This window comes from Phacochoerus africanus, chromosome 15 (assembly GCF_016906955.1).
Source record: "Phacochoerus africanus isolate WHEZ1 chromosome 15, ROS_Pafr_v1, whole genome shotgun sequence".
Taxonomy (NCBI): domain Eukaryota; kingdom Metazoa; phylum Chordata; class Mammalia; order Artiodactyla; family Suidae; genus Phacochoerus; species Phacochoerus africanus.
The window spans coordinates 21,050,305-21,077,314 of record NC_062558.1 but is presented as its reverse complement, the minus strand read 5'-3'; the positions used below and the strand labels follow the sequence as shown (position 1 = coordinate 21,077,314).

Below are 27,010 nucleotides of genomic sequence, written 5' to 3'. Positions count from 1 at the left end.
CCGAGTGGAGTAAGAGGGCAGGTGGGACTCCAAGGCCACAGCCATCTCAGAGTGACCAGGGCCCAAGCAGTGTGTCATGAAGAGCCGGGGCCGGGCCCCACTCCCCCAGCAGAGAAGCAACCCTCGTGGGAAACCCCTCACCTGTTAGGGGTCTTCGAACTGACCACGGGATCGAAAGGTCTGTAAGATGTATTGTAATATAGTAACTAGTAGAGCAACATTTTTTTAACTCTTTTTTATTGACAGCTAAAAATATAGTAGTGGTTTGTCAGAACACTAGTTAGAATATGGTTTGATTTTTGTTTTTAAATTTGGAGTGGAAAAGTAACAGGAATTTTGTAGCCATTCCAAAAAGAAGAAATATGTAGGATTGATCTGCAGGCTTTATTTCTACCTATGCTGTGAGGGGGGTGCATTTTCTATTCTAATCTTAGAGAGGAAAAGTAAGTTGGTGCTATCAATTCTAAAAAATATTCAATGTACTGACAGAGCCAGCACTTGTCAAGATCGTGTTTGTCTTTTGTTTCAAAGAAAATAAGAATGCAGTTAATTTGAAACCTTGTATATACTTAAGCTAAGTAGTGATGGCTTAAAATGATATGCTTTAGGTTTTAGTAACATTTTAAGTTGGTAATTACACTTTCAAAAACCTTTTAAATCAGTTGAGCAGACCTTTTATATCCTATCTATGCCTCAAGTTTGCATATTTTTTAAAATATAAAAGGGAAACTGGAGTCCAGTCAAATTTAAACCTTACAGTACAATTTTATATCAGGTTGTTGTAAGTTACACATGAAATTGTCTTGAATCCAACAGATGAGGTTGGTACAGAATGATTTCAGGCTCATGTTTCTTTTTTAACATTTGCTAAAAATACTAATTGACTTCGAGTAAGAATAATGTGTCCACATCCAATGCCCGCTGCCTGACAATATAACACTAACCTAGTCTCTCAGTCACAAATACACAGAAATCATTCCTTACTACGGGATAAATATACTTTTCAATGTACTTTTTCCTCAAAGAAAGAACCTGAATGCTCACCTCTATGATCCAGATTTTAAAAATCAAACTCTATTTGGCAATTATTGCTAATGGCAGACAAGGCCTAAGAGTGCTATCAAGATGCTGAGTATCCTGTGAATATAGGATTCCATGTTCCTAGAATACAAATTAATCCTCCTGTGTTCCCACGTCTGATACGCATTAGGGTCTGGGTCCAAGGGACCCTTGTCAGTTCTCTGAGCTGCTGTGTGTTGCTAAAACTGAAAGGGTCAGGGCACACGTCACAACAGAATAGGGATCTGGATTACACTGGACAATTACAATTACCTTGGTTTCTTTACCTCATTTAAAAACAAAGCAAAACATAGAGGGTAACATGAGCCAAGTTTTAATATAAATCTGACATGCTCTTAAAAAGATACCACCTGAAACCTCTAACGCCAAGAGAGAGCCTGGGCTTTGTCAAAACACACACACACACACACACACACACACACACACACGTGTTTGTGTGTGTGTGTGTGTGTGTGTGTGTGTGTGTATAGGTAACAAAGTGATTGTGGTATCTGGGTTCCAATCAGAATTCAGGCATATGGAGGCAACGCTGTGTCCTGGTTAAATTCCAGCAAAGGAAACAAAAGGCTGAGCAAAGAAGCTCTGCCTGTAACTTGAATCTGCTAAACCAGAGAACAGAGACCCAGCTTGGGAAATAGGTTTTGAGTTTAGGCGAAAGGAAATACTGTATCTCTACTATACTATACTATACCTGGAAGGCCAAAATAAGGAGAATGGCAGTGGAAATGGATGAACTGGATGTAAACTCCAATCTCATATGGGGCTAAGATGGTCACAGGCAGAGGTCATGGGGCAATTCCAAGTGCTCTCTCTGGAAAGCCCTCACAAGGCTGTTGCGGGCATTCAATCACCTGTTATGTTATGACTCTGAAACGGAGGTACCCTGTCTGTGTCCTATTTAAAACTGAAGAATACATATGTCATGCCTCCATGGAGTGACAATTTACTTAAAGGTTAGGAAAGAATGCAATCCACATGCATTTACCAAGAGACAGATTATGCAACTGTTGTGCATTTTTTGCATCAAACAAGGTTTAATTAATTTTTCATATTTGACTTTTGCCCTGCAGCCTTGGCAAAAAGAATATTACCCTAGAAAGAAGGAAGGAAGGAAGGAAGGAAAGAAAGAGAAAGAAAGAAAGAGAGAAAGAAAGAGAGAAAGAAAGAGAGAAAGAAAGGTGACTATAGAGAATAGACTTGTGGTTGTCAAGGGGGAGAGAAGAGTTTGGGGTTTGTAGATAAAAGTGTGACATTTAGAATGGATATGCAATGAGGTCCTACCATACAGCACTGGGAACTACATCCAGTCTCTTGGGACAGAACATGATGGATGACAATATAAGAAAGGGAATTATGTATATATATGACTGGGTCACTTTGCTATACAGCAGAAATTGGCACAATATTGTAAATCAACTATATATTTTTTAAAAAGTTAGAAAGGTAACATGTTTAAAAGGTATAGTATTTGAAATAAATACAATAATCAAACTAAACTCACGAAAAAGAAAAAAAAAGTACTTCCTGTCATGGCGCAGCAAAAACATAATCTGACTAGGAACCATGATGTTGGGGGTTCAATTATCCCTGGCCTCGCTCAGTGGGTTAAGGATCTAGCATTGCTATGAGCTGTGGTGTAGGTCGCAGACATGACTCTGCTGTAGCTGTGGTGTAGGCCGGCACATTGGACATCTAGCCTGGGAACCTCCATATGCTGCAAGTGTGGCCCTAAAAAGCAAAAAAAAAAAAAAAAAAAAAGGAAGAAAAAGAAAAAAAAGGAAATGATCTATAAATTAAGTGGCATAAAATTCCTCAAGAACAGATGAAATATGCACAGGGTTTTAACAGCACAGGTGACCATGGGAGCTCATATTTCACAGGAATGGATACTTGGGATATGGCAAGGTGCTGAGAGCTTCTGGCATAAGCTCAAGGTGGGCGGGCAGCTATAAGGCCTCCCGGTGTTTGCAGACCCTCCCAAACCTTCACTTTACCAAATATTTGTTTATGACGGAGAGTCTGGCACCATGCGTGAATGTCACAAATCTGCTGTCACTTTTAGCTCCTCCAGGGTGCAGTCTGAGAGTCCTAGGCGCCACGGGCCTGCATTCTCCTCCTGTGACTGTGCCCCCACCCCCACAGTGTGCTGTCCAGAAGTGCCACGGTCTGTAGACACTGATGGGAACACACAAAAACTCATCCATCCTGTCCCATCCCACTGGTACCCTAACAAACTTTTTGAAGATATAAACTTTATTTTAGAAATCTTTTTTAAACTTATTGGGGTATAGTTGACTTACAATGTTCTATTCGCTTTAGGTTTACAGCAAAATGAATCCTGCATCTACATATATCCATTCTTTTTTCTCAGATAGGATATTTCAGAACACTGAGTAGACCTCCCTGTGCTATACAGCAGGTCCTTATTATTTATCTACTTTATACACAAACATCTCACACAGCTTTATGTCAAAAAAAAAAAAGCTCAATAAAAAAAAAAGGTCAGAAGATCGAAATAGACATTTCTCCAGAGACGACAGACAGATGGCTGAAAAGCACATGAAAAGATGCTCAACATCACTAACAACTTTGATAGAAAATCTAAGGAGCAAAAGCACAGTATAGCTTCCCAAAATCAACTAACAAAAGACATAAGAGCAAGCCACGTATAAAAAAATCAGAACCTGGTGTTTCCTCAGTTTCCTACTTTGGTCTTTTTTTCTAGTACAATGGGAGCTCCTTAGGGCAGAGGCTCCACCTGGGAAGAGGCACCAGGCACACAGGAGGCCCCAACCAATGGATGCTGATGAGTAAGACAACAGAAAACCCGGGAGTTCCCTGGTGGTCTAGTAGTTAGGACTCGGCGCTTTCACCACCGTGCTGCAGTCTGGGTTCAATCCCTTGTCTGGGAACTGAGATCCCTCAGGCCTCTGCATACCATGACCAAAAGAAAAAAGACAGCAGAGAAAGCAAGCCAAAAACATGCTTTGCCTAAAAGCATTTGTATGTCTTTGACTCCGAATTTAACTCTGAGCTTGCTGGTATCCCTAAGAGCCTCAAAGTTTACAGAATCCCCACATCTAAAAGGACGGATGCCAGAAAATATCTTTCTGGTGCTGAATTTGTTCAGGACAAACTTTCTTAGAGGGAATGAAAACCTAAAAACCATAAAAATCACTGTCTTTATAGAAACAGGTCTTTTAAATATGGTGTCAGACCTACCACTGTTTTGTATTCGTGAGATGACACATAATGCACACTTTTACACATAGTCATCAGAAGCCTAGAGCACTGATTACTTTATCAATTCTCAGAAAGCAGAGCCCAGGCATGAATAACCACTGATAAGACAGGTGGCAAAGCTGGGTCAAGGCCAGAACAATTTCTCACTGAAAAGGGCATGTCCCAGAGAAGTGCCGGGGCCTGGGGGTGCGGGTGGGGGTCCTGTCTCTGCCTGGTTGCATGGTGGCTCCCTCTCCTGTCAGATCCCATCCAGGGCTCAAACACGTTCAAACACCAGGTAGGTTGTTCTTACTCATCTGCCTGCCGCAGTCACAACTTCAGCACTGCCAGGAGTCCGCCACCCAAAGGTTTCAGTCAGCACCTGCTTTCCTGGCCTTGACGGAAAGGGTTCTTAACTCATGTTTGTGATGCAGTAAGATGATAGTTAAACCAAAATACCTGCCAGGTGTCACGTTCAAAAGAAGGAGCAGACTGTTTTGACTGGGGAATCCCTGAAAGCACTAGCAAGAAGTGAAATTCAAGTTTTCAAGGATGAACTGGAATTTGAAACACAGAACAGACTGGAAGGACAAAAGTGGCAGTGCGTTCACAGCATAGGGACAGGAAAGAGCACAGATGATCAGAGCAGGGAGTAGAGGGCTGGGAACAGGCACAGCACAAGTCAGGGTGACTGCAGAGGTCACATCATGCCCACTATCCAGGGCACACAGGTCACCTGCTTCCCAAGTTTGGACTTCCTCTTTTCAGCCAGGAGACCAAGGGAAAAACAAACAGCAAAGGAGTGACATGGCCAAACTTGCAAATAGGATTTCTCCCACCCTCTGATCTCCAATTTCATCATGTTCTTCCTTGTACTGGTCATTTTTCACTCTTGTCTGATCCCTCCTATTGGACTAGAAGATGCTTAAAGATGCCTGGTTCCTCTTTACCCTCCTGGAACCTTCCCTTTTGAGTGTAGTAAGTGATGAATAAACAGTTGTTCAGTGGAATTTAAGTTCAAGTTACCATTCAGGGAACACAAGAGTGACCAAAACGGGGGGTGGGGGGGAGCCTTTTCTGCACAGGAAGAAGCTGGAACATCAGGAATCCAGAGAAAACAGAAAATAGCTGGGGCTTCAGGGAGTTTTAGGGGAAGTGACACAGACCCTAAACGAGTGATAAGGATAAGGACGAAGACACAGAGGAGCAGAGAGGGAATTTCCAGGCAACTCAACGTCCTCTGTAAGAGAAGAGGAGGAGGAGGAGGCAGGGGCAACAACTTATAGGCTTGGGAGCCCTTCAACACTCAAACTTCCACATGTCAGCCTACTTGCTCAAGTGGACACTGATGTTTCTGGCATTTCCCTCACCCCATCTTTACTCTTTAAGCCAGTGTCATAGGTTCTTTTTTAGAGCATTGCCTTTTCCCCAGAAGCACTGTTTGAAATAAAAGACGAACCCTCAGGACAATAATGGGGAAGTTCCCAGTTGTATTTCTTTGGTTACATCCTTTCATTTTGAGGTTGAAGAACAGAAATTTCTGACACAATTTTCTGGTGAGTTTGGGCCATGGGGAAACCTCTCTTTTCACCCAGGTGATGAGGGTTTTCCCATAACCACGTGCAGGTTCTAGCTGCAGAACCGGGGTTGCAGGTTAAACCTGAATCACCTATACTGTAATGCTGTTATTTCCTTTTTCACTCTGCAAGCAGTTTTGAAGCTACACTTGCTCCAGGCAACTGGATCCCTTCAGTGGTGCCTCTTTCAAACCAAAATACAAGTTAATAGGCAGGTGATTTAATCTGCCTGTAGCAAACAATCCCTATTTAAAAAAAAAAAAAAAGTTGTTTCACTATTCAGAAGTTTGCTTTAAGCACCCTCATACAGCACTTCTTGTGGGGTTTAAAAATCTATCATGTTTTTGCATCCCTGTTGTGGCCTAGCATTAAGAAACCCTACTAATGAGGATGTGGGTTCAATCCCTGGCCCCTCTCAGTGGGTTAAGGATCTGGTGTTGCCGTGAGCTGTGGTGTAGGCTGCAGATGCGGCTTGGATCCTGCGTTACTATTATCACTTTTTCACTTCACACTAAATATAATTAATAGCCGAACTCTGATTTCTGACCCATGTTTTATTAGTCTGATATTTCATGTGGGATCTCAGCCATGAAACTATCCCCTGATAGTGGTGCCACTGAATGAGAACTGCACACTCTGGCGTTGGTGTCGGTGTGGGCATCTCAGTTCTCATGCTCACAACCCCTGCCTCAGTTTTCCTCCTTCTAAACGGAGGCTAGGAGTGAGGGCTTTAAGTGAAGTCATTTGCATAAAGGCTGCTGACACAATGCCTGCCTGGATCCTGCGGAGCATCCGTGGTTGCCAGTTCTTTGTGGAGATGGCTGCCAACTCTGGTCTAGAGCACCCTGTCCCTCTGCCCCTGAGACGTAGTGATTAGCAGCTCAGTGCTGAATTAACCACTGAATGAAGTGAATACATGTGTCTGGACACCAGGAAATGAAGAGACAAGAGGGTTTCAAAATTTTCACTGCAAGCTAAAAACAGATTAAAAAGTTGGAATCTAACTGTTATTTTGTGGTTTAGGGTGAGGACATAAACAGAGTCAGATTTAAAATATCAACAAGCTCCTATTCTAACACTGAAATTAGAGCTGTGATGAGGTGTGCAATGGGGGGAAGGAAACCAGACCTGAGGGAGGCAGAGGCCCTGGTCCCCTCACTACGCCCACAGCTGAGGTGGCAAACATCAAATTAGGATGATAAACGATAAAAACGCAAGTGTGCTTGATGTTTCTTCCAAATTGTAGAGGAAAGTGATTTTAAAAGTATATACGTGTGTCTCAGTGCTTATCCCAATTTGGTTTAGCAGCGTTGTGCTCACCGCCCCCCCTCCCCGGCCTTCAACATCAGCACTAATGCAGTTGGGTCTTCTTGCCTCGCAGAGCTGGTCCCAGCGCCTGGCCTCCGGTGGGAAGTGGACAGAGTGCACGAGTGCGGCCCCACCATGTCTGAGACTTCCTCCCACGACTCCTTCTACGACTCCCTGTCGGACGTGCAGGACGACGGCGACACCGCGGACTTCTTCCCTGGGCTCTCGGCTTTTCTCAGTCAGGAAGAGATACACAAGAGCCTTGACCTAGCCCGCAGAGCCATTGCCTCCCCCGAGCCAGAGGGCTGCGACCCCGAGGAGCTCTCACGGAGGCTCAGCCCTGCTCCTGAGAGCCTCTGGGAGCCGCCTTCCCACCCGGAACCCAGGTCAGGTGGGCCCGGGGCCCCAGCGAGACCTGGCGGCCACAGGCCCGCACCTATGCACCCTCCACCGGCCGAGCAAGCCCAGCGTATCTCCTCTCCTGCGCCCAGGAAGAAACCGGCCGTATCGCCTCTGCTGGCCAGCCCCAGCTACATCCGGAGCCTCCGCAAGGCTGGGAAGCACGTGGCAAAGGCTCCCAGCACCAGCGCCAAGCCCAAAGCCGCGCGCCACGGCAGGCCCGGTCCCCAGAGCCAGCTGTGCGACAAAGCAGCCAGCTTCATTGAGGAGCTGACGTCCATTTTTAGAGAAGCCGCAAAGCCAAGAAACAGAAGCCCCAACGGGGAGTCCTCATCCCCAGACAGCGGGTACCTATCCCCCCAAAACCAGCCGTCAACCCTGCGGAGCGCCCCCGCCAGCCAGAGCCCCACTGGGGACCCTCCAGAGGTGGACGTGGAGGCCGAGGCCAAACTCCCTGTGCCTGGGCATCACTCCTCCGCGGCCCTGGGCGCAGCCCGGTCCTCCCGCAGCCCCTCGCCCCCACCGCCCCTCAGCGCACGCCACCTCCCATCAGCTCCCCGGTTCACCCAGAAGCTGCGGAGCCAAGAAGTGGCAGAAGGAAGTCGCGTCTACCTGGAATGCAGAGTCACCGGAACCCCAGCTCCTCGGGTCAGGTAAGAGTCTTTTGTTACGGAGCAGATGATTGGCGTGGGCTTTTGGTCTTACTTGCCTGTGAAAGAAGATTCTGTTACCGAGCAAGGGCGGGCTGCCTGAAACACATGGGAGCCAATATTGTGGCCATGACTTTTGAGACAGGAAAGCACTTTATTGCCAGGTCGGCCAGCAAGGAGAGGAGAGGGACGGCTCAAGTCCGTCTGGGATCCTAGGATCAGGGTGGAATTTAAGGGTTTAGGGAACTTCAAGATTGGAAGCTGCCTTGCTCATCAGCTCTTGTAAGCGCCTCAGGCTGCTGGAGGTCAGGTTTCCCTCATTGAAGGATCCTCGCTTGCAGAAGGGCTCAGGTGGCAGCGTTTCTGTTTTTGGCAGTCGGTGGACTGAGCATGCTCGGTTAGTGTCATCCTGGAGGCGCGGTTCCCGCCTTGCGCATGTGCAGGGCCCTGGGTAAAGTAACTCCCGGCTTACGCAATCCGTCTATCTCTGGTGGCAAACCAGCTTCAGCTGGTAGATGTCCTACGTGCTTCACTTTGTCAGGTCCTCCGTCTTGGGGTAAAGCCTGGTCTATCTGCTTCTTGCTGATGAGGTTTTTATAAGGGAAATGAAATTATTGTGCAGTTATTTGTAAAAATTCCGGAGATCCACCTTGAACTCCTAAGTCTGAGCTATCACCATATGAATGGTGAGGTAGTAAGTATGAATTTGGATGAATAAAAGGATTAACTGTAAGATGCACGGAACTGTGACTCCCAGATTTTAACAGTCCTTTGAAAACAGACCGTAATCTTTTGGGGATCCATGAAAACGTGGTGTTTTTAACATTTTGGTGATTGAATTTGGATTTACGTAGGCCTGGTCCAAACTATTGGACAGAAACAGTCTACTTTCGAGATGTCTGTTTCCTTCTCATCCTGGCCAGGGGGTGTCTTAGCTGCCCTATTTTCCTTTGACAAGTTTTCCTGTGATTTAAGTTCCCTGGGAGTGGTTACCCAAGGTGTGACTCAGCTTTACTGGAGAAGGTGACGTGAAGGACACAATAGGGTCATTCCACATCCCATGGGGTGACATTGATCCTCAGGTGGCTGGTTTGTCCAAGTTCAAAGGAGCACCGGTCCCTAGCTTGTGCAGCTCAGGGGGACATCCACCAGAAATGTGAGAGGACTAGAAGCACATACCTGTGTAAAAGATAAGATGGCACCAAGAGTTGTGCGCATTTTATCTTATCTTGTTTGTTACCACGTGAACAGTTTCAAGACACAGAGGTACTCCGTCTTAAGGAAGGTTGCCCACAGAACGGTAAGTGCTCGACTAGGGCTGCTTCCAGGGCTGCTCTGCCCCTCAGTGGGGGCAGTTGGTAAAACCTTATCCAAGTTATGTTGGTTTCTTGGCCTATTCTGGCTACTATCTTTTTAAAGGAGTGACTCATCCTTTCCCCCTTCTCTGTAGACCGAGAGTTACTAAATAAATACAAGTGCGTGGGCTGGACACACAGTGAGGCCAAACAATACAGTTTGGAGCCAGTTTATTGCAGAGCCAGGCAGGGAGACTGGTGGTTTGTGTCCCACAAACCCCAAACTCCCCGAACAAAATCGTACAGCATTTTTAAAGACGGGGGAGGGGTCACAGGGTAAGTGACTGGCTTGCACACAATCCTCTGATTGGCTGATGGTAAGGTCACAGGGCTATGTCACAGGGGTTAACATTTTATGTGCTCCTGGTCATCAGCTAGTTAACATCTTCCCTTTGCTGGGGGTTTTAGCATCTGTGAAGCAACTCAGGAATGTGCATCGGATACTGTCATCTGGGTGCTTCAGGAGGAGCTGGAGCAGAACCTGTGGGGGACGGCCCTGCCCTGTTATAGGAGGTCCCCAGGGAGCATGAGCTTCCATCGTGTCCAGTCCAAGGGCCCCAGACCCCCTGGAGTCACCTTGGCTGCTAAAGCGCCTCCACTGTCACTTTGGCTTGAAAGAGGCAAATCCCAGAAGCCTTCTCTGCCTAGCCTGTGCCCAGAAGCTTTCTCTGCCTAGCCTGTGCCCCTTCTGCAAAGGTGTCAAGAACACCAGCAAATATCTACCATGTCCCCAGCTCCTGGCAGAAGAGCATCATCTCTGTCAGTCATCCCCTGGTTCTGCCCCTCGGGTCGGCACCCCTTTTGGTATGGGGGGTAGCCAGGTTTTAGGATGTTTCTGGCACAGATCAGGCAACTTTGTTTTATCCTTTGACTGGTCCTTTGCATTTGTGGACCAACAGTAAATTTCTGTAGCCAGTGAGTGATGGGCTGCCTCCTTCTCCTGATGATGCCCCCTCCATGTAGATGAGTGATAATTCTTTCCATGAAGTGCTCAGGTATGAGCACTAGTCCTTGCTCATCTTAAATCCAGCCTGTGGGGTGTTCGGTGCTGATCACCATCTCAGTCTCCAGAGTCACCATGAAACCCCCACGTGGCTGCTCTCTCAGAATCCATTTCCAAAGCTGAGGCTTACCCAGGTATAGGTCCACACTCAGAACAGGTGGTTGGTCTTAGGATCTGGCGTTTAGTTCTGGCCACCTGCTTTGGTGCCTGATCAGCCAAATGATTCCCTTCAGTTGTGTAATTATCAGTCTTCTGGTGGCCCAGACCATGTCCTATGGCTGCATCTCCCAGCATTCTAACGGAGTCTGATAAGGCCAGGACCCCCTCTGATTGTTTTCCTTCTGAATCCAGTAGACCTCCTTTTCCATATGGCCACCTGAGCACAAATGACAGAGAAGGCAAACTTGGAATCTGTGTAAATGGTCCCCTTTTCCTTAGCTGCACAGTGTGGGACTCTGTGGGAGCTATGAGGTCTGCCCTCTGGGCAGACGGGCCTGCTGGCGGGCAGAGGTGGGGCATTCTGCTTCTGGGATTCCTGGTGAGTTACCTCTGCACAGCCCAGCCTGTGAACACTTCCACATCCAGATCCTGCCAAGGCTTATCAGCCAGGTCGCATGCTCTTCAACTGTTTGTACACAGGGGTGAACAGGCTCTCCTGTCATCTTGGGGAGCAGGGGGCCTGGGCTTAGAATGGACACCACCTTTCGCGTTACATTCAGTGCATCAAGTATTTGCACAGCCTCCCAAGGTAAGCTGACACCTGCCCTTCTGTTCAAGTACAGTGTGCACAGTGGAGGCTGGCCCAGGGGGCACTTTTCAGCCTCTTGTAAAAGGTCACGGTGGTAGGAACACCGCAGAGGCAAACTGGCCACCCTTGAGTCTCATGCCCAGTTGTTTGGAAATGTAAGCTACTGGCCTTCTGGTGGCACCTAAACTCTGAATTAGTCTACAACACTCAACACCCTGTCTTTCATGCACAAAAACATCTGGGCAACCAAGTGCTGAGCTGTTCAGTTTCTCCTGATAGTGTGGAGCACATTATGGCAGCCGGGGTCCACAACGTGTGCCATTTCCTTTAGGAGCCTCCTACAGGGGTTCAACTCTGAGTCCAAAGCCAGGAATCCACTTATGACAACTCAGCCGTTCCTAAGGATCCTCAAAACTGCCTTCTGGTGGTGGCTACAGTCACCCTGGCTAGTGCTTCTCTTCCATCTGGCAGTATGTTTCTTTGTCCTTTAGATGACTCATATCCTAAATATTTTTCAGTTGGTTAGGAAAATTGGCACTTTTTCCTTGGAGAACTTGTATCCCTAGGCTGGCAGAATGTCTAGAGCAGGTGTTGCATTTTGGTCTTAAGCTTCCTTATTGGCAATTAGTATACCATCCACATGTTGGGGTGAGACTCCCTCATCAGTGATCAAGTCCTAGATCTTCCCTGAAGATGGGGGGGCGGGGGCCGTCTTAAATCCTGGCAGGAGTACCGTCCAGCCACATTGTGTCTTCCATCCGTCTCTGGAGCATCCCATTCTAAGGCAAACTCCTGGGACAGAGCACTTAGGGGTATGGAGTAAAAGGTATCTTTTAAGTCCAGAGTTACAAACCCACCGAAGTCTCCACATAAAGTTGTAACCAGAGTATAAGGGTCTGGCACCACCAGACACATATCCTGTACAATCTGGTGATTGGTCTTCGAATCCTATACTAACAGCCATCTCTGGCCGTGAGTTTCTGTACTGACAGGATGGGATGTTACATGGGCCTTGACAAGGTGGGAATGGTTGACACTTAAGAAGGTAATTGTCAGAGGCTTTATACCTTCCTCCAAATACCTCTTTAATGGCTGTTGCTTTCAACTTGGAGCCTCAGCCCCTGGATGGAGTTTTACTACCACTGAGTCAGCTGCCTTGGCTCTGCTGGCTTCTCGTCAGCCCACATGTCAGCTCTCACCTTCTGTGGAGTTTCAGCAGGGGTTCCTGGGTGAGGCTTGTCTCCAGTTCTAATGGTTCAACTTAGAGGGCATCTGGAGGGCATTTACCTCTGTTAGTAGATGTCACCCCAGCAAGGGAACAGGGCATTCAAGCAGGCACCATGCATTGTCTGTAAGCCTCAAAAACCCTGAAGGGAAGTGGATGGGCTCTCTGGGGTCCTTGCTGTACCGTCTGATTCTTCCTCAAGCTCTTTGGCTTGGGGTCCCTTTGGGAGCCTGGCTATTAAACATTCCTCGTGATGATTCAGCCTTGCTCAGGCTCCTGGGTCATGGGAGTCCCATCCTGGGTCAGCTCTAGGGATGGCCTGTGCCCCCAGAGTCCTGAATGGATTATTTGGTTGTGAGCCAGGAGCCTCTCAGCTTCCCAGTGGTCTTCTGTAACGCCATCCAACATCCCTCCAGAGGAGGGTATTTGTGAGGGCCTACATGTCAGCCCAGTTAGGGTGGTGAGTAGCAAAACTGAGTAATGAGATTCTCCATTTTCTTAGGATCATCTCCATAAGATGGCATATTATTTCTCTAATTACGTAAATCCAAGGCTGATAAAGGAGGGGAGCTGCCTTAACAGAAATGCCCTGCTTGGGGTAGAATGTTCCCTGGGCCATGCTGAGCATCCTGGTGGGTCTGGGGAGGAGAGAGTGTTCCTTTGTGCCCATCTGGTAAGGGTAGTACAGAGCTGGACCAGCAGTTCTGTACGGCTGGTAGGACCCTCTGTACTGCCTGCAGGAAGACCCCTTCATGAAGTGGGGAGGTGGCAAGAGGGGCTGATGTAGGTGCTAGACATAGTAGGTCAGGATCATCTTTAGGCTGTGACTCCGGTGAAACAGGCTTTTTCTGGGGTTCTTTCCTCTGAACCACAATTTTACATCTCTTCTGCAAATTCTTATTGTGATATAAAGATATAAATGATTGCATGTATGGGATTTCACCCCATTTTTTCCTCTCTCTTACAACCCATGTCTGTTTGTGAAATAGTATCATAGTTCAAAGACCCATTCTCTGGTCATTCTGCCTTACTTCAGCTGATACTGGGGCCAAGCAGTGTTATAAGGGAAAATCATTTTCTTCTTTTCCATTGGCTCATAGTTAAACCTTGACCAATTTTGAAATTCCTCAAAATTTACATATGAAGGTACTACAATCAGATATATTATTAACATTCCCCATTTGAAAGGTCTCTCTCAGGATAACCAAGGCGGTGTCTTGGTGGGAATTTCTATAACCCAGGCACAGAGTATATTCTTCTGGGTGGACTCCTGTGAAACCACTGCACGTCACGGGAAGAAAACCTGACCCTTCTGTGAGGCAAGGTTTCCAGTTAGGGAGCAATGTCTTTTATTTCCTGAGTCAGAGGACCCTCACTAAATCAGGTAATAAAGCTTTGGTACAGTCATCCAAGAACCTACCCCCGTTAGCCAATCCTAATGAATAAAAGAGACATGTAACAACATGGACAAAGAAATCCAAGACTCTGGGACTTTAACCCGTGGTTTGGGAGGAGGTTATTAGACAATTTAGGCACATTTGTGTTTTAACGATGTTAGTCATCCAAAAGACATCTGATCCAGGAGCACTTTCTTCAAAAGCAGAAGCAGCACAAGGAGCCCGGAGCCCCTGCTGGGGACGGGAACCCAGCAGCCCCCTCTGGTCATGTTCAGCCTAGGTGGCCATGCAGGGTTAGTGATGAGGGCAATACCCCCACTCCTGGGGTTGGGGGGATTGTAGAGCCACAGGCAGGTGGTCACAAGACCCGGGTCTCTTCATGGTTGCCGCAAAATGTTATCAAGCAAGGTCTTACTCCCCAAAGCGCATGACAGTCAAAACTATGGCAGCAGCTTTTGAGACAAGAAAGCACTTCATTGTGATGTTGACCAGCAGGGAGACAGGAAGCATGGCTCAAATCCATCTCCCTATCCAGGGTTCAGGGCAGAATTTCGGGGTTATGGGGATTTCAGATTTGAGAGCATGGACATGCTCATCCATCCACGTAAGCTCCTCGGGCTGCTGGAAGCCAGGTTTTCCCTCTTGAAGGGCTTCTTGATTTGGAATGGCACCAATGACAGCATTTTTATTTGAGCTCCGTGGATTGAAGATTCTCGATTCCAGGTCATCTTGGAGATGTGGGTTCCCCTCTTACAGATGAGAAGTGCTGTCTCTGTAAAATAATTCCAGGCGTGATCAATCCACCACCTATGTAAGGAGGCAAATGCATTTAAGCAGGTTAATGTCTTACGTGCTATTTCATTTCCTGTGTAGTTAGCTCTCTAGAGTCTAAGGTAGTGAAGTTTCGAGTGCCTGCAAGGCAAAGGCGTGCCAGGATAGCAAGTGTTAGTTGTGCTGGTTGTCCTTGGCAGATGGATCTGTCTTCATGGACTAGTGTTGCTGACTAAGGGGCGAGGTGGTGGGGAGCAAGGACGGGGCAGGCAAGGCAAGAGCACAAGCAGGTTGTTGTAAGGGACCCCAGAACTAAAGCAGCCAAGAAACTTGGCAACTAATGTCTTCACGTACTGTGAAGAGTGTGTATTGCTGGAGATGGTTGAAAGCATGGCTGAGACTGGAAGTTGTCCACAGGTACGGGTGTGCGGGGGGCCGACCCCAAATTCAGCCCCACTGTATGTCTGGTCTGAGGCACAGGCTCCCTGGGGAACATGCTCACCACACTGAGTGAACCACACTTAGTGCCATAGAACTTTCCTACAGAGACACCAGGCTGGCCATGGACAAGCCTGTTGTCTGGCCACAAGAAGGTGGACAGCAGAAGAACAGCAGATGAGGGTGTGCGGTTAGTGGGGTCACTAAATGCTGACACCGCCACAGCCCCTGTAATTTTCGTGCCTTCTTCCTCTGTCATTGCAGCATCTCTACATTCTGTGCAAAGAGGTTAAGAGGAGTGACCTTGGGGTCAGGCTGCAGGGGGTTTCCCACCACAGCTCTACCTTCCACCAGACATGTCCCTAAACAGATTACTCTGTGACTTGGTTTACTCATCTGTGAAATGGGGGTTGTAATACCCACCCCATTCTATTTTATGACTGAATAAAATAATATGTGAAAAAACCACAACAGTGCCTTCCACCTCCTGACTGTCGCCTTGCTTTGACCTCTCACTTCTTCATTTCATATGCCAAAATGGAAATAACAGTGCATGATACTGTGGATTATACTGTGAAAAATGAGCCATTCATTCACATATTTGGAAAGTGTTGCTTTTATTAATGAAGAGTGTTTCCCTAAATTGTGTAAATATAAAAAATAAATTCAAAATCAAGAAATCCAGCAGAAAGCTAAGGGAGACATCACTGGCCACAAATTGCAGTACTGGTACTTTCTTATGAATGTAGTAGCATCTCACAAAGAGCAAACCTCACTGCCTACCCTACCTCCAGGGACACACACTTGGCTGGATTGGTTCCTTGCGCTGACGAATCATTACTCACAGACGTGAATAAGCATCAGCCTTCTGGCTGGAATGTGGTGGAATTAACTAGAGGCAGGGATTTTTTTTTTTTCTTTCTTTCTTTTTGCAAACCAGTTTGTTCAACTAATTCACCTTGAGTCAGTTTTTATAGGAAGTTGACTATATTTCTTTTAGAAACTAACAGCAGGGGGCAGTAAAAAACTTCCTAATGAGTTCATTTAGTTAAATATGTCATCCTAAATTCTGCATTTATGTATCTTTTCCACAAAATATGTTTTCTTATCATTTTGGCTGTGACAGAAGTAAAACTGAGTTTTTCTTTCAAATTCTATTTATATCTCTTTTTAACCCACTTATCTTGGGGGAAAAAAATATTTCTTCATCAGTACATTCACACGTCACTCAAAACAGTTCCACCGATTTTCAAACTACATATGGCTCCACTTATGCTCACCCCAAAATAGCCCCCTTCGAAATGTATTCCGTGTGTACCACACCCTTTCAAAGGAACAAAAAGCAATCCTTTTAACATCAAAGAATGCGTTCAGGTGAGCAGAGCAGACCATAACTTCCATGTTAAATTTCGCTCAATCATTTCGTAACCGGGGACCATCAAGCCATGCTTCTGCCTCTTAATTTTTGGGGTGGGGGGTGGGGACTAACTTAGTAGCTACAGAATTATTAACTAGTTTCTCTTGTCATGTTCTTGTCTACCAAACCCTTGACCGGTGTTCCTTGTCATTACAAATCAAGTGCCTTTCTAGTGTAATTAAGTTTTTGATGAGAATGCACTGTTGTTTAAAGTTAGCTGGTTGTTTTGGATCCTTTGAGGTCTTCAGAGGAAAAGCGTTCATTCAATTTGCTTTATTTCCGTCACAAAGATCTTGGTCCCTCTGCCATGCACACAACGCCTAAGGGCTTTGAGCCCTTTCCCACATGAAACAGGAGAGCCTAAAGAGAAGGGCTTCTCTGAAGGGGAGAAAACCTTTAATAAAGAGCTCCATGTCCAGAGGTAGTTTAGAACCCGGCTCCCACTGAGTTGGTCCAGGAGGCTCAAAACCCCATACTGGGCAGATCTGGTGATCGAAGGCCACCCCTAGGACCCTAGAAGCAGGTGATAGAACTCAAGGAGAGCCAGGTGTCAAGGAGACCTGAGACCAGCAACAGGCAGGGGTCCGAGGGACACCAGGGCTGGGGAACAGGTCTACATGTGAGGAGCCAGTGGGATCCAGGCGTCCTTAGAGGCACGGCCCCAGGGAAGCAGGCCTGAGGGTTCCAGGCTCCCAAGATGGTGGACACGTGGGAAACAAGCCGTGCTGCAAGACTTGAGTAATGGAAACAGAGGCTCACGGAGCTGACTGAGGGCACTTCCATTACTGACACCTGTGGGCCCAGATGGGGACGCAAAGGCTGGACCACATGTGGATTCAATTTGGCCGGAGTAGAAGCCGTCTGGACTGCGGTCCTGGACCAGGTAGACCCACAAAAGCAGGCAAACTGGCCCAGCTAACGGTTAGGGCTGGTGGAGGTGCAGGCATTTCTGCTTCATAAACCATCACTTCACCTGCCACATGTAACAGGCCCAGGTTCTGGTTGTAACCACAACCAGGACTGGAAAATTCCCGGATTCCTTCTCCACCCTTGCATAACTCCAACACAATGCCGCAAAGGAGAGACAAGCGTGCAGAACGAAAGCTTCTGTTCAGGCATTGAAGCTGCATACAGTTCAGATCCAACTCAGGTTACATACAAGTTACTTGTTAACAATTTGAATTATTACATCAAACCCAATCAATTCACAGTTCATGTTTCTCTCCCTGTCCTCACATTCCCTGGTTCTCCGTGCACGGCTGGACTGCAGGACAGACCATGTTCCCCCTTCTCCCCACTCTCAATTTTTGGGACTTGGAGAAAACTTCCTGAAGAATTTTAGTTCAGCAGTACCTCTGGTATCACAAAAATGGGGCCTCAAGGTTTCACCTTACACTTGAGTAAATTTCATGATGGCAACCACAAATTTTTAACCCATTGAAATATAAGGAAACTAAGAAACCTACAGAGTTATTTGCCTAGGAACAGCAAAAGAATTAATTAGTCCTAGAGACCAGAGCCAAACTCAGGTCCTTGATTTCTAATCATGCTCCACAATGACTCAGGAGATATTTAAACCTTTACCCCTGCTGTTCACTTCTCATGCTTGGGTCACTGGTGGGCTCCAGAATGCAGAAGGGCAGAACCACCACGTTGAAAATCGTCTGCTTTGGAATTTATACTCATCATTTCTACAATATTTTTCTATATTAAAAAAAAAAACCCATAGCCATTCCTGGCTATTCTTTGTTTTCCTCCACGCACATTAATCCTGCTAAATAAGTCAATCAACCTAACCCCCAAAAATGTTTAAAGATGGGAGAAAGCAGATTATTACCTATCAAATAACTACAAACAGCAAATTACCCCCAGTTTATGAACAGTAGTCCAAACCATCCTCACATTCAAATTATATTGGCAGGTAAATGTGTGCATCCTCATAAGAAAGAAAAAAACCTTACACACCCACTTACTGCAGTAAAAGTGGAACCATCCGGCAGCTGTCCAGGTGTAGCTAATATTCAGTTCAATCACTCACACCTGTTCACACTCTTAAGATGCTTATGAGGTCATCACTACGAGCCTGGTAAAGTTTCAATTAATATCTATAATTACAAGTAATTAAATTCCTCCTTTTTACAATCCAACCTCAGTACCTGCAGTGCCTCCAATAGTTTATATTAACAAGACTTGGATCATCATCAAAAGCTGAAACAAGAGGATTAGCTCCATCAAGCCTGTGCCACACAGTCTGCCCAAATTCCCATCTCCTCCAAAGAGAACAGAGATAGAAACAAGCCCCCCGACTCGCTTTTCTCACGAGGGGATCAGTATGTCCGGTTTATTGGGAGCTTTGGTTCAGGAAAATGTGGCAAGTGGGTCCCGAAGACAATGCTGTCAAAGTCACGACCCCAATGGCTTAGTGTCACTTTTATTGAAGACCGTGGTCAAGGCAGACACCAGGTTGTACATCGGATGAGCAAAAGGACAAGCCGACAGGACAGGTGTTGTTGCTACAACTTGAAATGGGAGGCAGTACCTGGGGGACAACATTGTGACCCACAATCAAAACTGTGCGTTCCCTGAACTTTGCCTGACACCCACTTGTCTGCTTAGCATCACTGCTTGGACCTGCACCAGGTGTGTCAAGTGCAATGTATCTAGAACTAAGCCTTTGTTCTCTCCTTGAAACCCTCCTCGTAGCTCTTCCCTGTGCCAGCCAACGACAGTCCTTCTCACTGGTCAAGGACAAAACCTTGGGAGCACCTTTGCCTCCTCCTTTCCTGGCATCTCAGAGCATCCAGTTCTCTCAGCGGATCTAGTGGGTGCAGACAGCCTCGCACCACCTCCGCAAGAGGCTCTGGTCCAAGCCGCCATCACCTTCATCCTGCCCCAGTTGCCACCCATGCCCATAATAGTCTACACTGCACCTGGCATGGTTCTTTGTCAGGAAGGTGTGATCACAACATGGTGCAAAGCTGCTCAGTGCCTGCTCGTCATTCTCAGAGTAAAACCTTTGGTTCTTTAAACAGTGATAAGGCCCTATCCCCCTGATGCCATCCTGCTCCCTAGCCCCACCTGTCCACCCCAGCCACAGCCTTTCCCCGCCGGTCTCCCCGTGCCCCGGGCCCTTGCACCTTGCTGTTCCCCACGGCAGGTATACATCATCTTATTCTTTACTTATCGAAAAACACTGACTTTTTATTTTACTCTCCTACCCCAGATATGTATATGGTACTTTCTAATGAATGGCTCGTTCTACCCATAAACACCATCCAGAAAATGTCTTGGTGCTGAGCAGTGGGGATTAAATAGGTTGGCTCTTACTCTCTTGCCTTCTTGAGTTGTAAATTAATCCATCTGCTGGGTTGTTTTAGTTATCTTTCAGAGCGTTTAAAAGTGTGCTTGTTTTAAATTCACCGTGTGCAGCATAGAATGTTACATGTATTTGGTCCTGTGCCAAAGATCTTTTATGGTATAATCTACCCAGTTTAATCTACCCCCAGCTCACTGTGGACGGCGGACTTTCCCTGTTCTCTAGAACCTTTACCTCACGTGGCCCTCTGTTCCCTCCCCACTGCAGGGGTGGGACCCCAGCCAGGAGCGTGATTTCTTCCAATCTCGGCCCCTCCCTCCCACAGCTAATTATCTGCTCATCCTCTCTCTAAACGTCAGCCTTATTATACTTTACTGTCAGCTCCGAAAGCCTTCCAAAAATCAGATCACTTTGACTATTGTTCTCTTGCTGATTTTTAAACTATGTAACAATTTTCCTGAGTCTATGTCATGGTTCCTTGTTAAATATTTGCTAAAGCCTATTGAAAGTGGTTCCCCAACAATTTAGCCACTCCCTGTCTTTGTATTCCAATAGTTTCAGTAGGAAGAAAACACCAAAGACAATCTGAGTAACAAATGCAGGCTTTTTCCCCAGCTCCATGAATTGGCTTTGCTTTGGTACTTTCTTCCAGCTAAGTATTCCACCATAAAGAAAAGCCCTCAAAAGGAAAGGAATGTGCTTTTTGGAAATGCAATTTACTCTTATGCAAACTACTGGGAAACAGTTGTTTTGAAAGCATTTGACTCCAAAGTTTCAGACACTTCCACAGCCAAAGCCACTTACCCTCTTGAAAACTTTCTGCAGAGCTGCCCTTGGAACGCCTATATAGTTCCTTCATTTGCCAGGGGCAGCATGGCCTGTGGACCCCTGACTCCGTCCAGGGGTAATTACAGCAGGTCAGGAACTCAGCTTGGAAATTTGCATGCTTTTGAAGGTTAGAAGGAGTTACTTTATAATCACAACTGAAGCATATACAGTGGTACATCTGAAACTTGATACAGCTCACTGACCAAGATGCAAAAATGTTGTACCCCGTGGGTGCATTCAAATGATGTGTAGCGATAGGAATGATTCTTTCATGTTTAGTTTTAGTTTCTCTGAGAGGCTTGGGAGACAAGATGGCAGCGTAGAAGGACCTTGAGTCACCTCCTCTCACTGAGCACACCAAAGTCACAACCAAGGGCTGAACAACCATCAATATTAAAAGATTGGGAATAACACAAACACAGTATAGTATGAAATAGTTGGGTAATGAGAACCTACTGTATGGCAAAGGGAAATCTACTCAATACGTATGACTGATTCACTTTGCTGTACACCTGAAACTAACACCACATTGTAAATCAACTATACTCCAATAAAATTAAATTTTAAAAAAAGACTGAAACCTAATTATAGTTGTTTTGAGCCACGAAATAGTGTCTTATTTAATAGCTGATGCAGTAGGAGTAAACTGCTAGTCACCTGAGCACTGATAAACCCAGTCAAATATGTTTGCTGGCAGAAAAATTACTAGTTGCAAGTGGAAATTTGGTTGTGAGTGCTAACAGTGCAGCTCGGTTCTGTGTACCAGCACAGATAGAGTAGAGCATGGAAGCAAGTTTCCAGTCACTGCTTATATAACCCACATGGGGCAGCAAGCCTACATTAAAACCCCCTTGGAGATGAGGATCTTTTTCCCCCTGAGGTAAGAGCTTTTAGCCTTGATTGGTGGAACTGGAGAAGTCTTTTCCCACGGAAAAAAATAGAAAACAAGTGTGCGGAAGGGATTTCCCAGTAATGAGGAGAATCTTTGAAGAAGAGGAGGGGAAAAAAAGGAGGAGGCGGGGGTGGGGGGAGAAAATTCCTTTAAAAGCCAGGATGCTCTTCAAAATCATTTTTGCTGTCACAGAATTTATCGCAGACCAGTTGCCTTTTCAGAGAATGTTCCAACTTCTGCGTAGGAAGGATGGCAGGTAGGAAGGCTGGGGCTGAGGTTGCAGATGCTCCCGTTTCAGTTTTGGATCTTGAACCACCACTGACAGAGACTAAGACTTCTCCACATCATTGCGGGCACGTGGTGGTGATAAAGGGACGAGTATGGACCAGCAAGATTCCTGGAATAACTAGGAAGGTACTCTTCGCAGACCCAAGGACTTCGCTCAGCCTGCTTGCTGCAGTCCAGGGCTTAGCACTCCCCTGGAGGGAAACTTTGAAGGTTAACACTGAGACTGATCGTGACGTCCTCCAGCACCACGTGTGTCTGTGTGTGCTTGTGCAGAATCATCACGACACCAAAGGGTAGGAAGCTTCTGCCACGAGGTCACTTTCATTCTGCTCAGCCCTTTGCTCATCATTCTCAAGTCATGAGTTAGAATAATTCCTCCTTACTTTTCTTATAGAGCTACTGACAAAACCTCGTGAAAGCTGTGGTCATTCTCCTAGTAACAATAAGTATAGAAATACTAACAGTCAACATTTCCTGAGTACAAGTGTGTGCTACACACTTCTAAGATAATTTTATTTATAAACTCACTCCTATAAGGTAGATGCTACCATATGTCTTAGATTCTTTTTTTTTTTTTTTGGCTTTTTGGCTTTTTGCCTTTTCTAGGGCTGCTTCCCAAGGCATGTGGAGGTTCTCAGGCTAGGAGTCTAATTGGAGCTGTAGACGCCGACCTATGCCAGAGCCACAGCAACGCAGGATCCAAGCCGCATCTGCAACCTCCACCACAGCTCACCGGCAACACGGGATCCTTAACCCACTGAGCAAGGCCAGGGATCGAACCTGCAACCTCATGGTTCCTAGTCAGACTCATTAACCACTGCACCACGACGGGAACGCCTGTCTTGGATTCTAAGATGTATATTTTGTCATATTTTCTCATCTCTAATCATCTTGCAGTGAAGGGTGTTTTACAATCACTGTCAGACCCACAGGAGTGACATGGGTGTCATAGCCTATGGACACAGATTTGGTCAGAGATGTTTATTTTGTTGTTTTAATTTAATTATTCACATTGTGGTTACTACACGCCTTTTTTTTTCTTTCTTCATGGTTTATAAAATAATGGCGCCTTAGCGTGAATGGCATGTTAGAGTCAGTGAACTGTAATATTATCATCTCTATTTCAATACAAGGAACTAAGAATGTTAACTGAGTCCACGCTCATACACCTTGCCTTACCACAGGCCAGTAAATCAAGAGATGAGTTGTTGGGCCAAGGAATAGGGACTTTATTCAGAAAGTCAGCTGACTGAGAAGATGGTGGACTAGTGTCCCAAAGAATCATCTTCCCTGAATTAGAATCCAGGCTTCTTTTATGCTAAGACATGAAGGTGTCATTGGTTGTTGCAAACTTCTTAGTGCTGGAACCCCTTGTCCTTGCAGCTGTCCACGCAGGTCCCGTCACCATGCTCCTATACACCTCCAACAAGACAAATATTATTCTCTGTTGTGCAACTTCTTAATCTCTATATGAGTGGAGAAGTGTTACACCTTTAAAGATTAGAGCCTTGAGAATGGTCTATCCTGCATATTTCAGGCTATAGACAACATTCTTTTAGCTAATTAACTTGTAGCAAAAACAATAGAATACAAAGGTTAAAGTAAAAGAAACAATCCGATATGCAATCCAATTTGTTCTTTCCTGTTACACTGAGAAATGAATAGTTTAGGAGAATTGCCTAATTATCTTCTACACTATTCTGCCAGACAAAGCAGTGTAAGGTGTATAGCCCTTCTTTCAGCATGGCACCCCAACAGACAGCAGTGAGCCCCAGGTCACCATTATAAAACCCCAAACACGAGAGTCTCTATTTCTCTAAAAGCAAAATGCCTGTGAATGACTTCCTTCCATCACCGCAGACAAGGATAACCTGGAGAGGAAATGGGCCATAGTCAAGGATCACTGGTCCTGCTGAGAAAATGGTGCACAGTGTCCACTCCCAGTGCATCTTGGTATGGACATGTAGGGGGTGATCAGCATCTTTATGCTGATGCAGCTAGTGAGGGATGTGCTGTAACTTCCACTGGCAAAGCCATTTAGCCAGGTCTCTCTGAGAAACAGGGCAGTGATCCTGAGCAGAACATACAGATAGGCTTTGTCTCCCATATGGAACCACTTAATTCCAGTGTTTAGCAGCCAGAATTTTAATTAAGAGTGTGTTGGCACACACTGGCCAGAATCTGACCCATGGAACTGTCACTGCTCCAAGAACAAGGACACGTCATCGCTGCCTGAGATAAAGGGGCAGCCCCGCACACAACCACTCATCAGTTAACTGGTTTCAGAGGGACCTTTTCTGAAAAAAATCCACTGGGACTTAAAACACAGTAAGGTAGCTTCTTACAAAATAGAGCATTTTCACTTTGGCTATTGAGAGGGACAAGTCCTTATTGAAGAAATGGAGTGGATTTCTAGACGACACATAGGGTGCATGTCACAATGACATTGGGAGTCCCCCTGAACAGCCAAGCGCCAGGTACACCTCAGACCAGCATAAATCCACCAGGGGCTCCCTAGTGTGGAGGTGTTACCTGTGAGGCTGTCAGTGCTCTGGGAAAATGCCAGCTCTCCTCAGGTTTGGGTCAGTTTCATTCATGGGAAATACACGCCCCCCCCCGCCCCCCACCATTGCATATACTCCATTCCCCAGACACCCTGAGTAATGCCCTCCCCTCCTACATCCTAATATTTGAGAAAAATGTTTAATCAGAAGGGATGGGAGCATGTTGTTATTTTTTTATTTTTTGGAGTAGAGTCAATTGAAGATGTTGTGTTAGTTTCAGGTGTACAGCCAAGTGACTCACGTATGCATATGCACGCATCCATTCTTTTCCCGATTCTTTTCCCATAGAGGTTATCACAGAGTATGGAGGAGATTCCCTGTCGGAGCATCTACGTACCCATTTGTCCCACTGTTTGTTAAGGGAGCAAGGCAACGTGATGCCTCAGATTAGAGATGGCCTTGTTCTCGACCTAAACGTAGCTGCACCTCAGAAAAACAACCCAAGAGCCACTCTAGTCTGAGAACTACTGTGTTGGGATTGTGTTTATTTCTAACAGGCCAATGCAGGGAGAAAGATAAATCCATCAACAAGCTGTGTCTCTCCCGCCCCTACTCCAAGTAGCTTTACTACACTGGATAATAGACCATGGTATGCCTGTGATACTCATGTTGCCAATTAGACAATTACAGACTCACCTGTAATTGTCCCTTTCCTCTGCAGTCTTAACAGTTTAACATGCATTTACCCAGTGTATGCTGCAAATGGCTTGAGCTTTTTGGAATTTAAAGGTGTGTTTTCTAGGAGACCTGCCTTCCTGCTCTGAGTCCAGCTGCCCACACGTTCTGGGCTCCCTCCACCCTGCTTTTCTCCAGCACAACTCCCTTCTCGGCCCCAGCCCTCCCCAAGCTCAGGAACTTGGCAGTTCCCAACCCAAAGGATCTTGCTCAAGGTCTCAACTGTCACACACATGTTTCTCTTCTCCTCTTTGACAAATCAGAAAGAGACCCAATCCAGACAAAAACTTTCATTCCTTTGGTTAAAATCCACAAGATTCAAGTAAATTATAACCCAAACTGAAGCAGGAGTTGGGTCCATCTTGCAAATCAGCTTTGTCTTTTGTCCACTGGCCCTGCTTTCATCCTGGAAGCCAGCTTGCCCCCCAGGTGGGTTTACAGCCTTAGTCCCTCTTAGCCTCGGACACAGCCCACACCTGTGCACATCACCTGTGCGCTTAGCACCGCAGTGATGGGTGATGAGTCTTGGAAACCACCTGGGGTCTGGGGTGGAGTGTGGTCCTCAGACCCCACCACACGGCTGTCAAGTCAGCCAGACACAGGATTCAGAGCTTAGATCATCAGAGCAGTGAGCGATCCTGAAGTCAGGCTAAATGTCACAGATGCAAAGGGAGGCTCCCAAGAGAGAATCAGAAAGAGGCACTAGAAGGTGCTCCAAGAAGCAGGAGTAAAGGCAGCACTGGAGAGAGTGGCATGTGAGGACCCTGAGGACAGCACACGCCAGATAGTTCCAGATCAGACCTGCAGGGGCTCCCACCACCTCACTGCCCTTGTGGCTTTGGTGGCTGCCCCCCCACCCCACCCCAGCACTGACCACAGTCCCTCCTGAGTGGCAGAGCAGCCTGCTCCCTTGGTTGGTTGGTCCTGGTGACCTAAACCACAGGGCCCCAGGGACTCAGAGAAGCAGCGCCCCCCGACCCCACCCTCAGACCCTGTGCCTTCACAGACCTTCCTTGATGGATCAGAAAAGAAACCTGCCAGTATCCCTTTGGTCCAAGCTGCCTCAGAATTGCACTGAGGTTATTAAATGATGAGTGTTTAAACTCGAGGATCTGTATCTACTCCTGGCACCTTTGCCTATATCGTTGCCCACTCATCTCTCACAGGCCCCTCCGGACCTTCCTTCCACTCCTCTGCCCCACGCTCCTACCCCAGGACGCACCCTGCCTGGACCACAGCAGACTCTGGGCCCTGGTGGGTGCAGCCCCAAGGACCCCTGTGAGTTTGCCCCCATCCAGGGAGGGCACCCTCAGATGGTACGGCTGAGGCTCAGGGGGCTGCTCCCCAGCAGGCTGAGGGGGCCCTCTGCTCTGCAGCCCTCAGGTGATGTGTGCTCCCTGGGGCTTCCTGAAGCCCTGAGGACACCTTTGGCTCCTACCTTTGATGAACTTCTCGTGTTATCTGGGAAGTCCTGCATCCTCCTCCCCATCGCCCATCCCTTTGTTAGAAGACCCACCATCCTCAAAACCCAGACTGGACAGCGTGACCAGGTCCCGAGACCTTTACCCTGAAGTTGCCTAGGTGAGTTCGGGGCTACTCTCGGGCAAGTTCTCTGGCTCCAAAGTTATTTCTCCTGCTCTTTGCTCCCTTTCATTTCTCACTGTTTTAGGCTTTTTTGTTGTTGTTGTGTTTGGCCACACCCTCAGCACATGGAAGTTCTGGGGCCAGGGACTGAATCTGAGCTGCAGCCGCATCCTAAACTGCAGCTGTAGCAATGCAAAAATCTTTTAAACCACTGTGCCAGGCCGGGGATTGAACCCACACCTCTGCAGTGACCCAAGCTGCTGCAGTCACATT

The 27,010-nt window shown here is 46.7% G+C and overlaps 1 protein-coding gene across 1 annotated transcript; it reads left to right on the top strand.

The window, feature by feature from the left end:
• On the top strand, nucleotides 1-26,724 carry LOC125116917 (palladin-like). The gene is made up of 4 exons (XM_047762626.1): nucleotides 1-178; nucleotides 7,261-8,239; nucleotides 19,294-19,597; nucleotides 26,320-26,724. The coding sequence occupies exons 2-4, from the start codon at nucleotides 7,323-7,325 to the stop codon at nucleotides 26,722-26,724; spliced, it is 1,626 nt and encodes a 541-aa protein (XP_047618582.1). The 5' UTR covers nucleotides 1-178; nucleotides 7,261-7,322.
• Nucleotides 26,725-27,010: the final 286 nt, after the last annotated feature.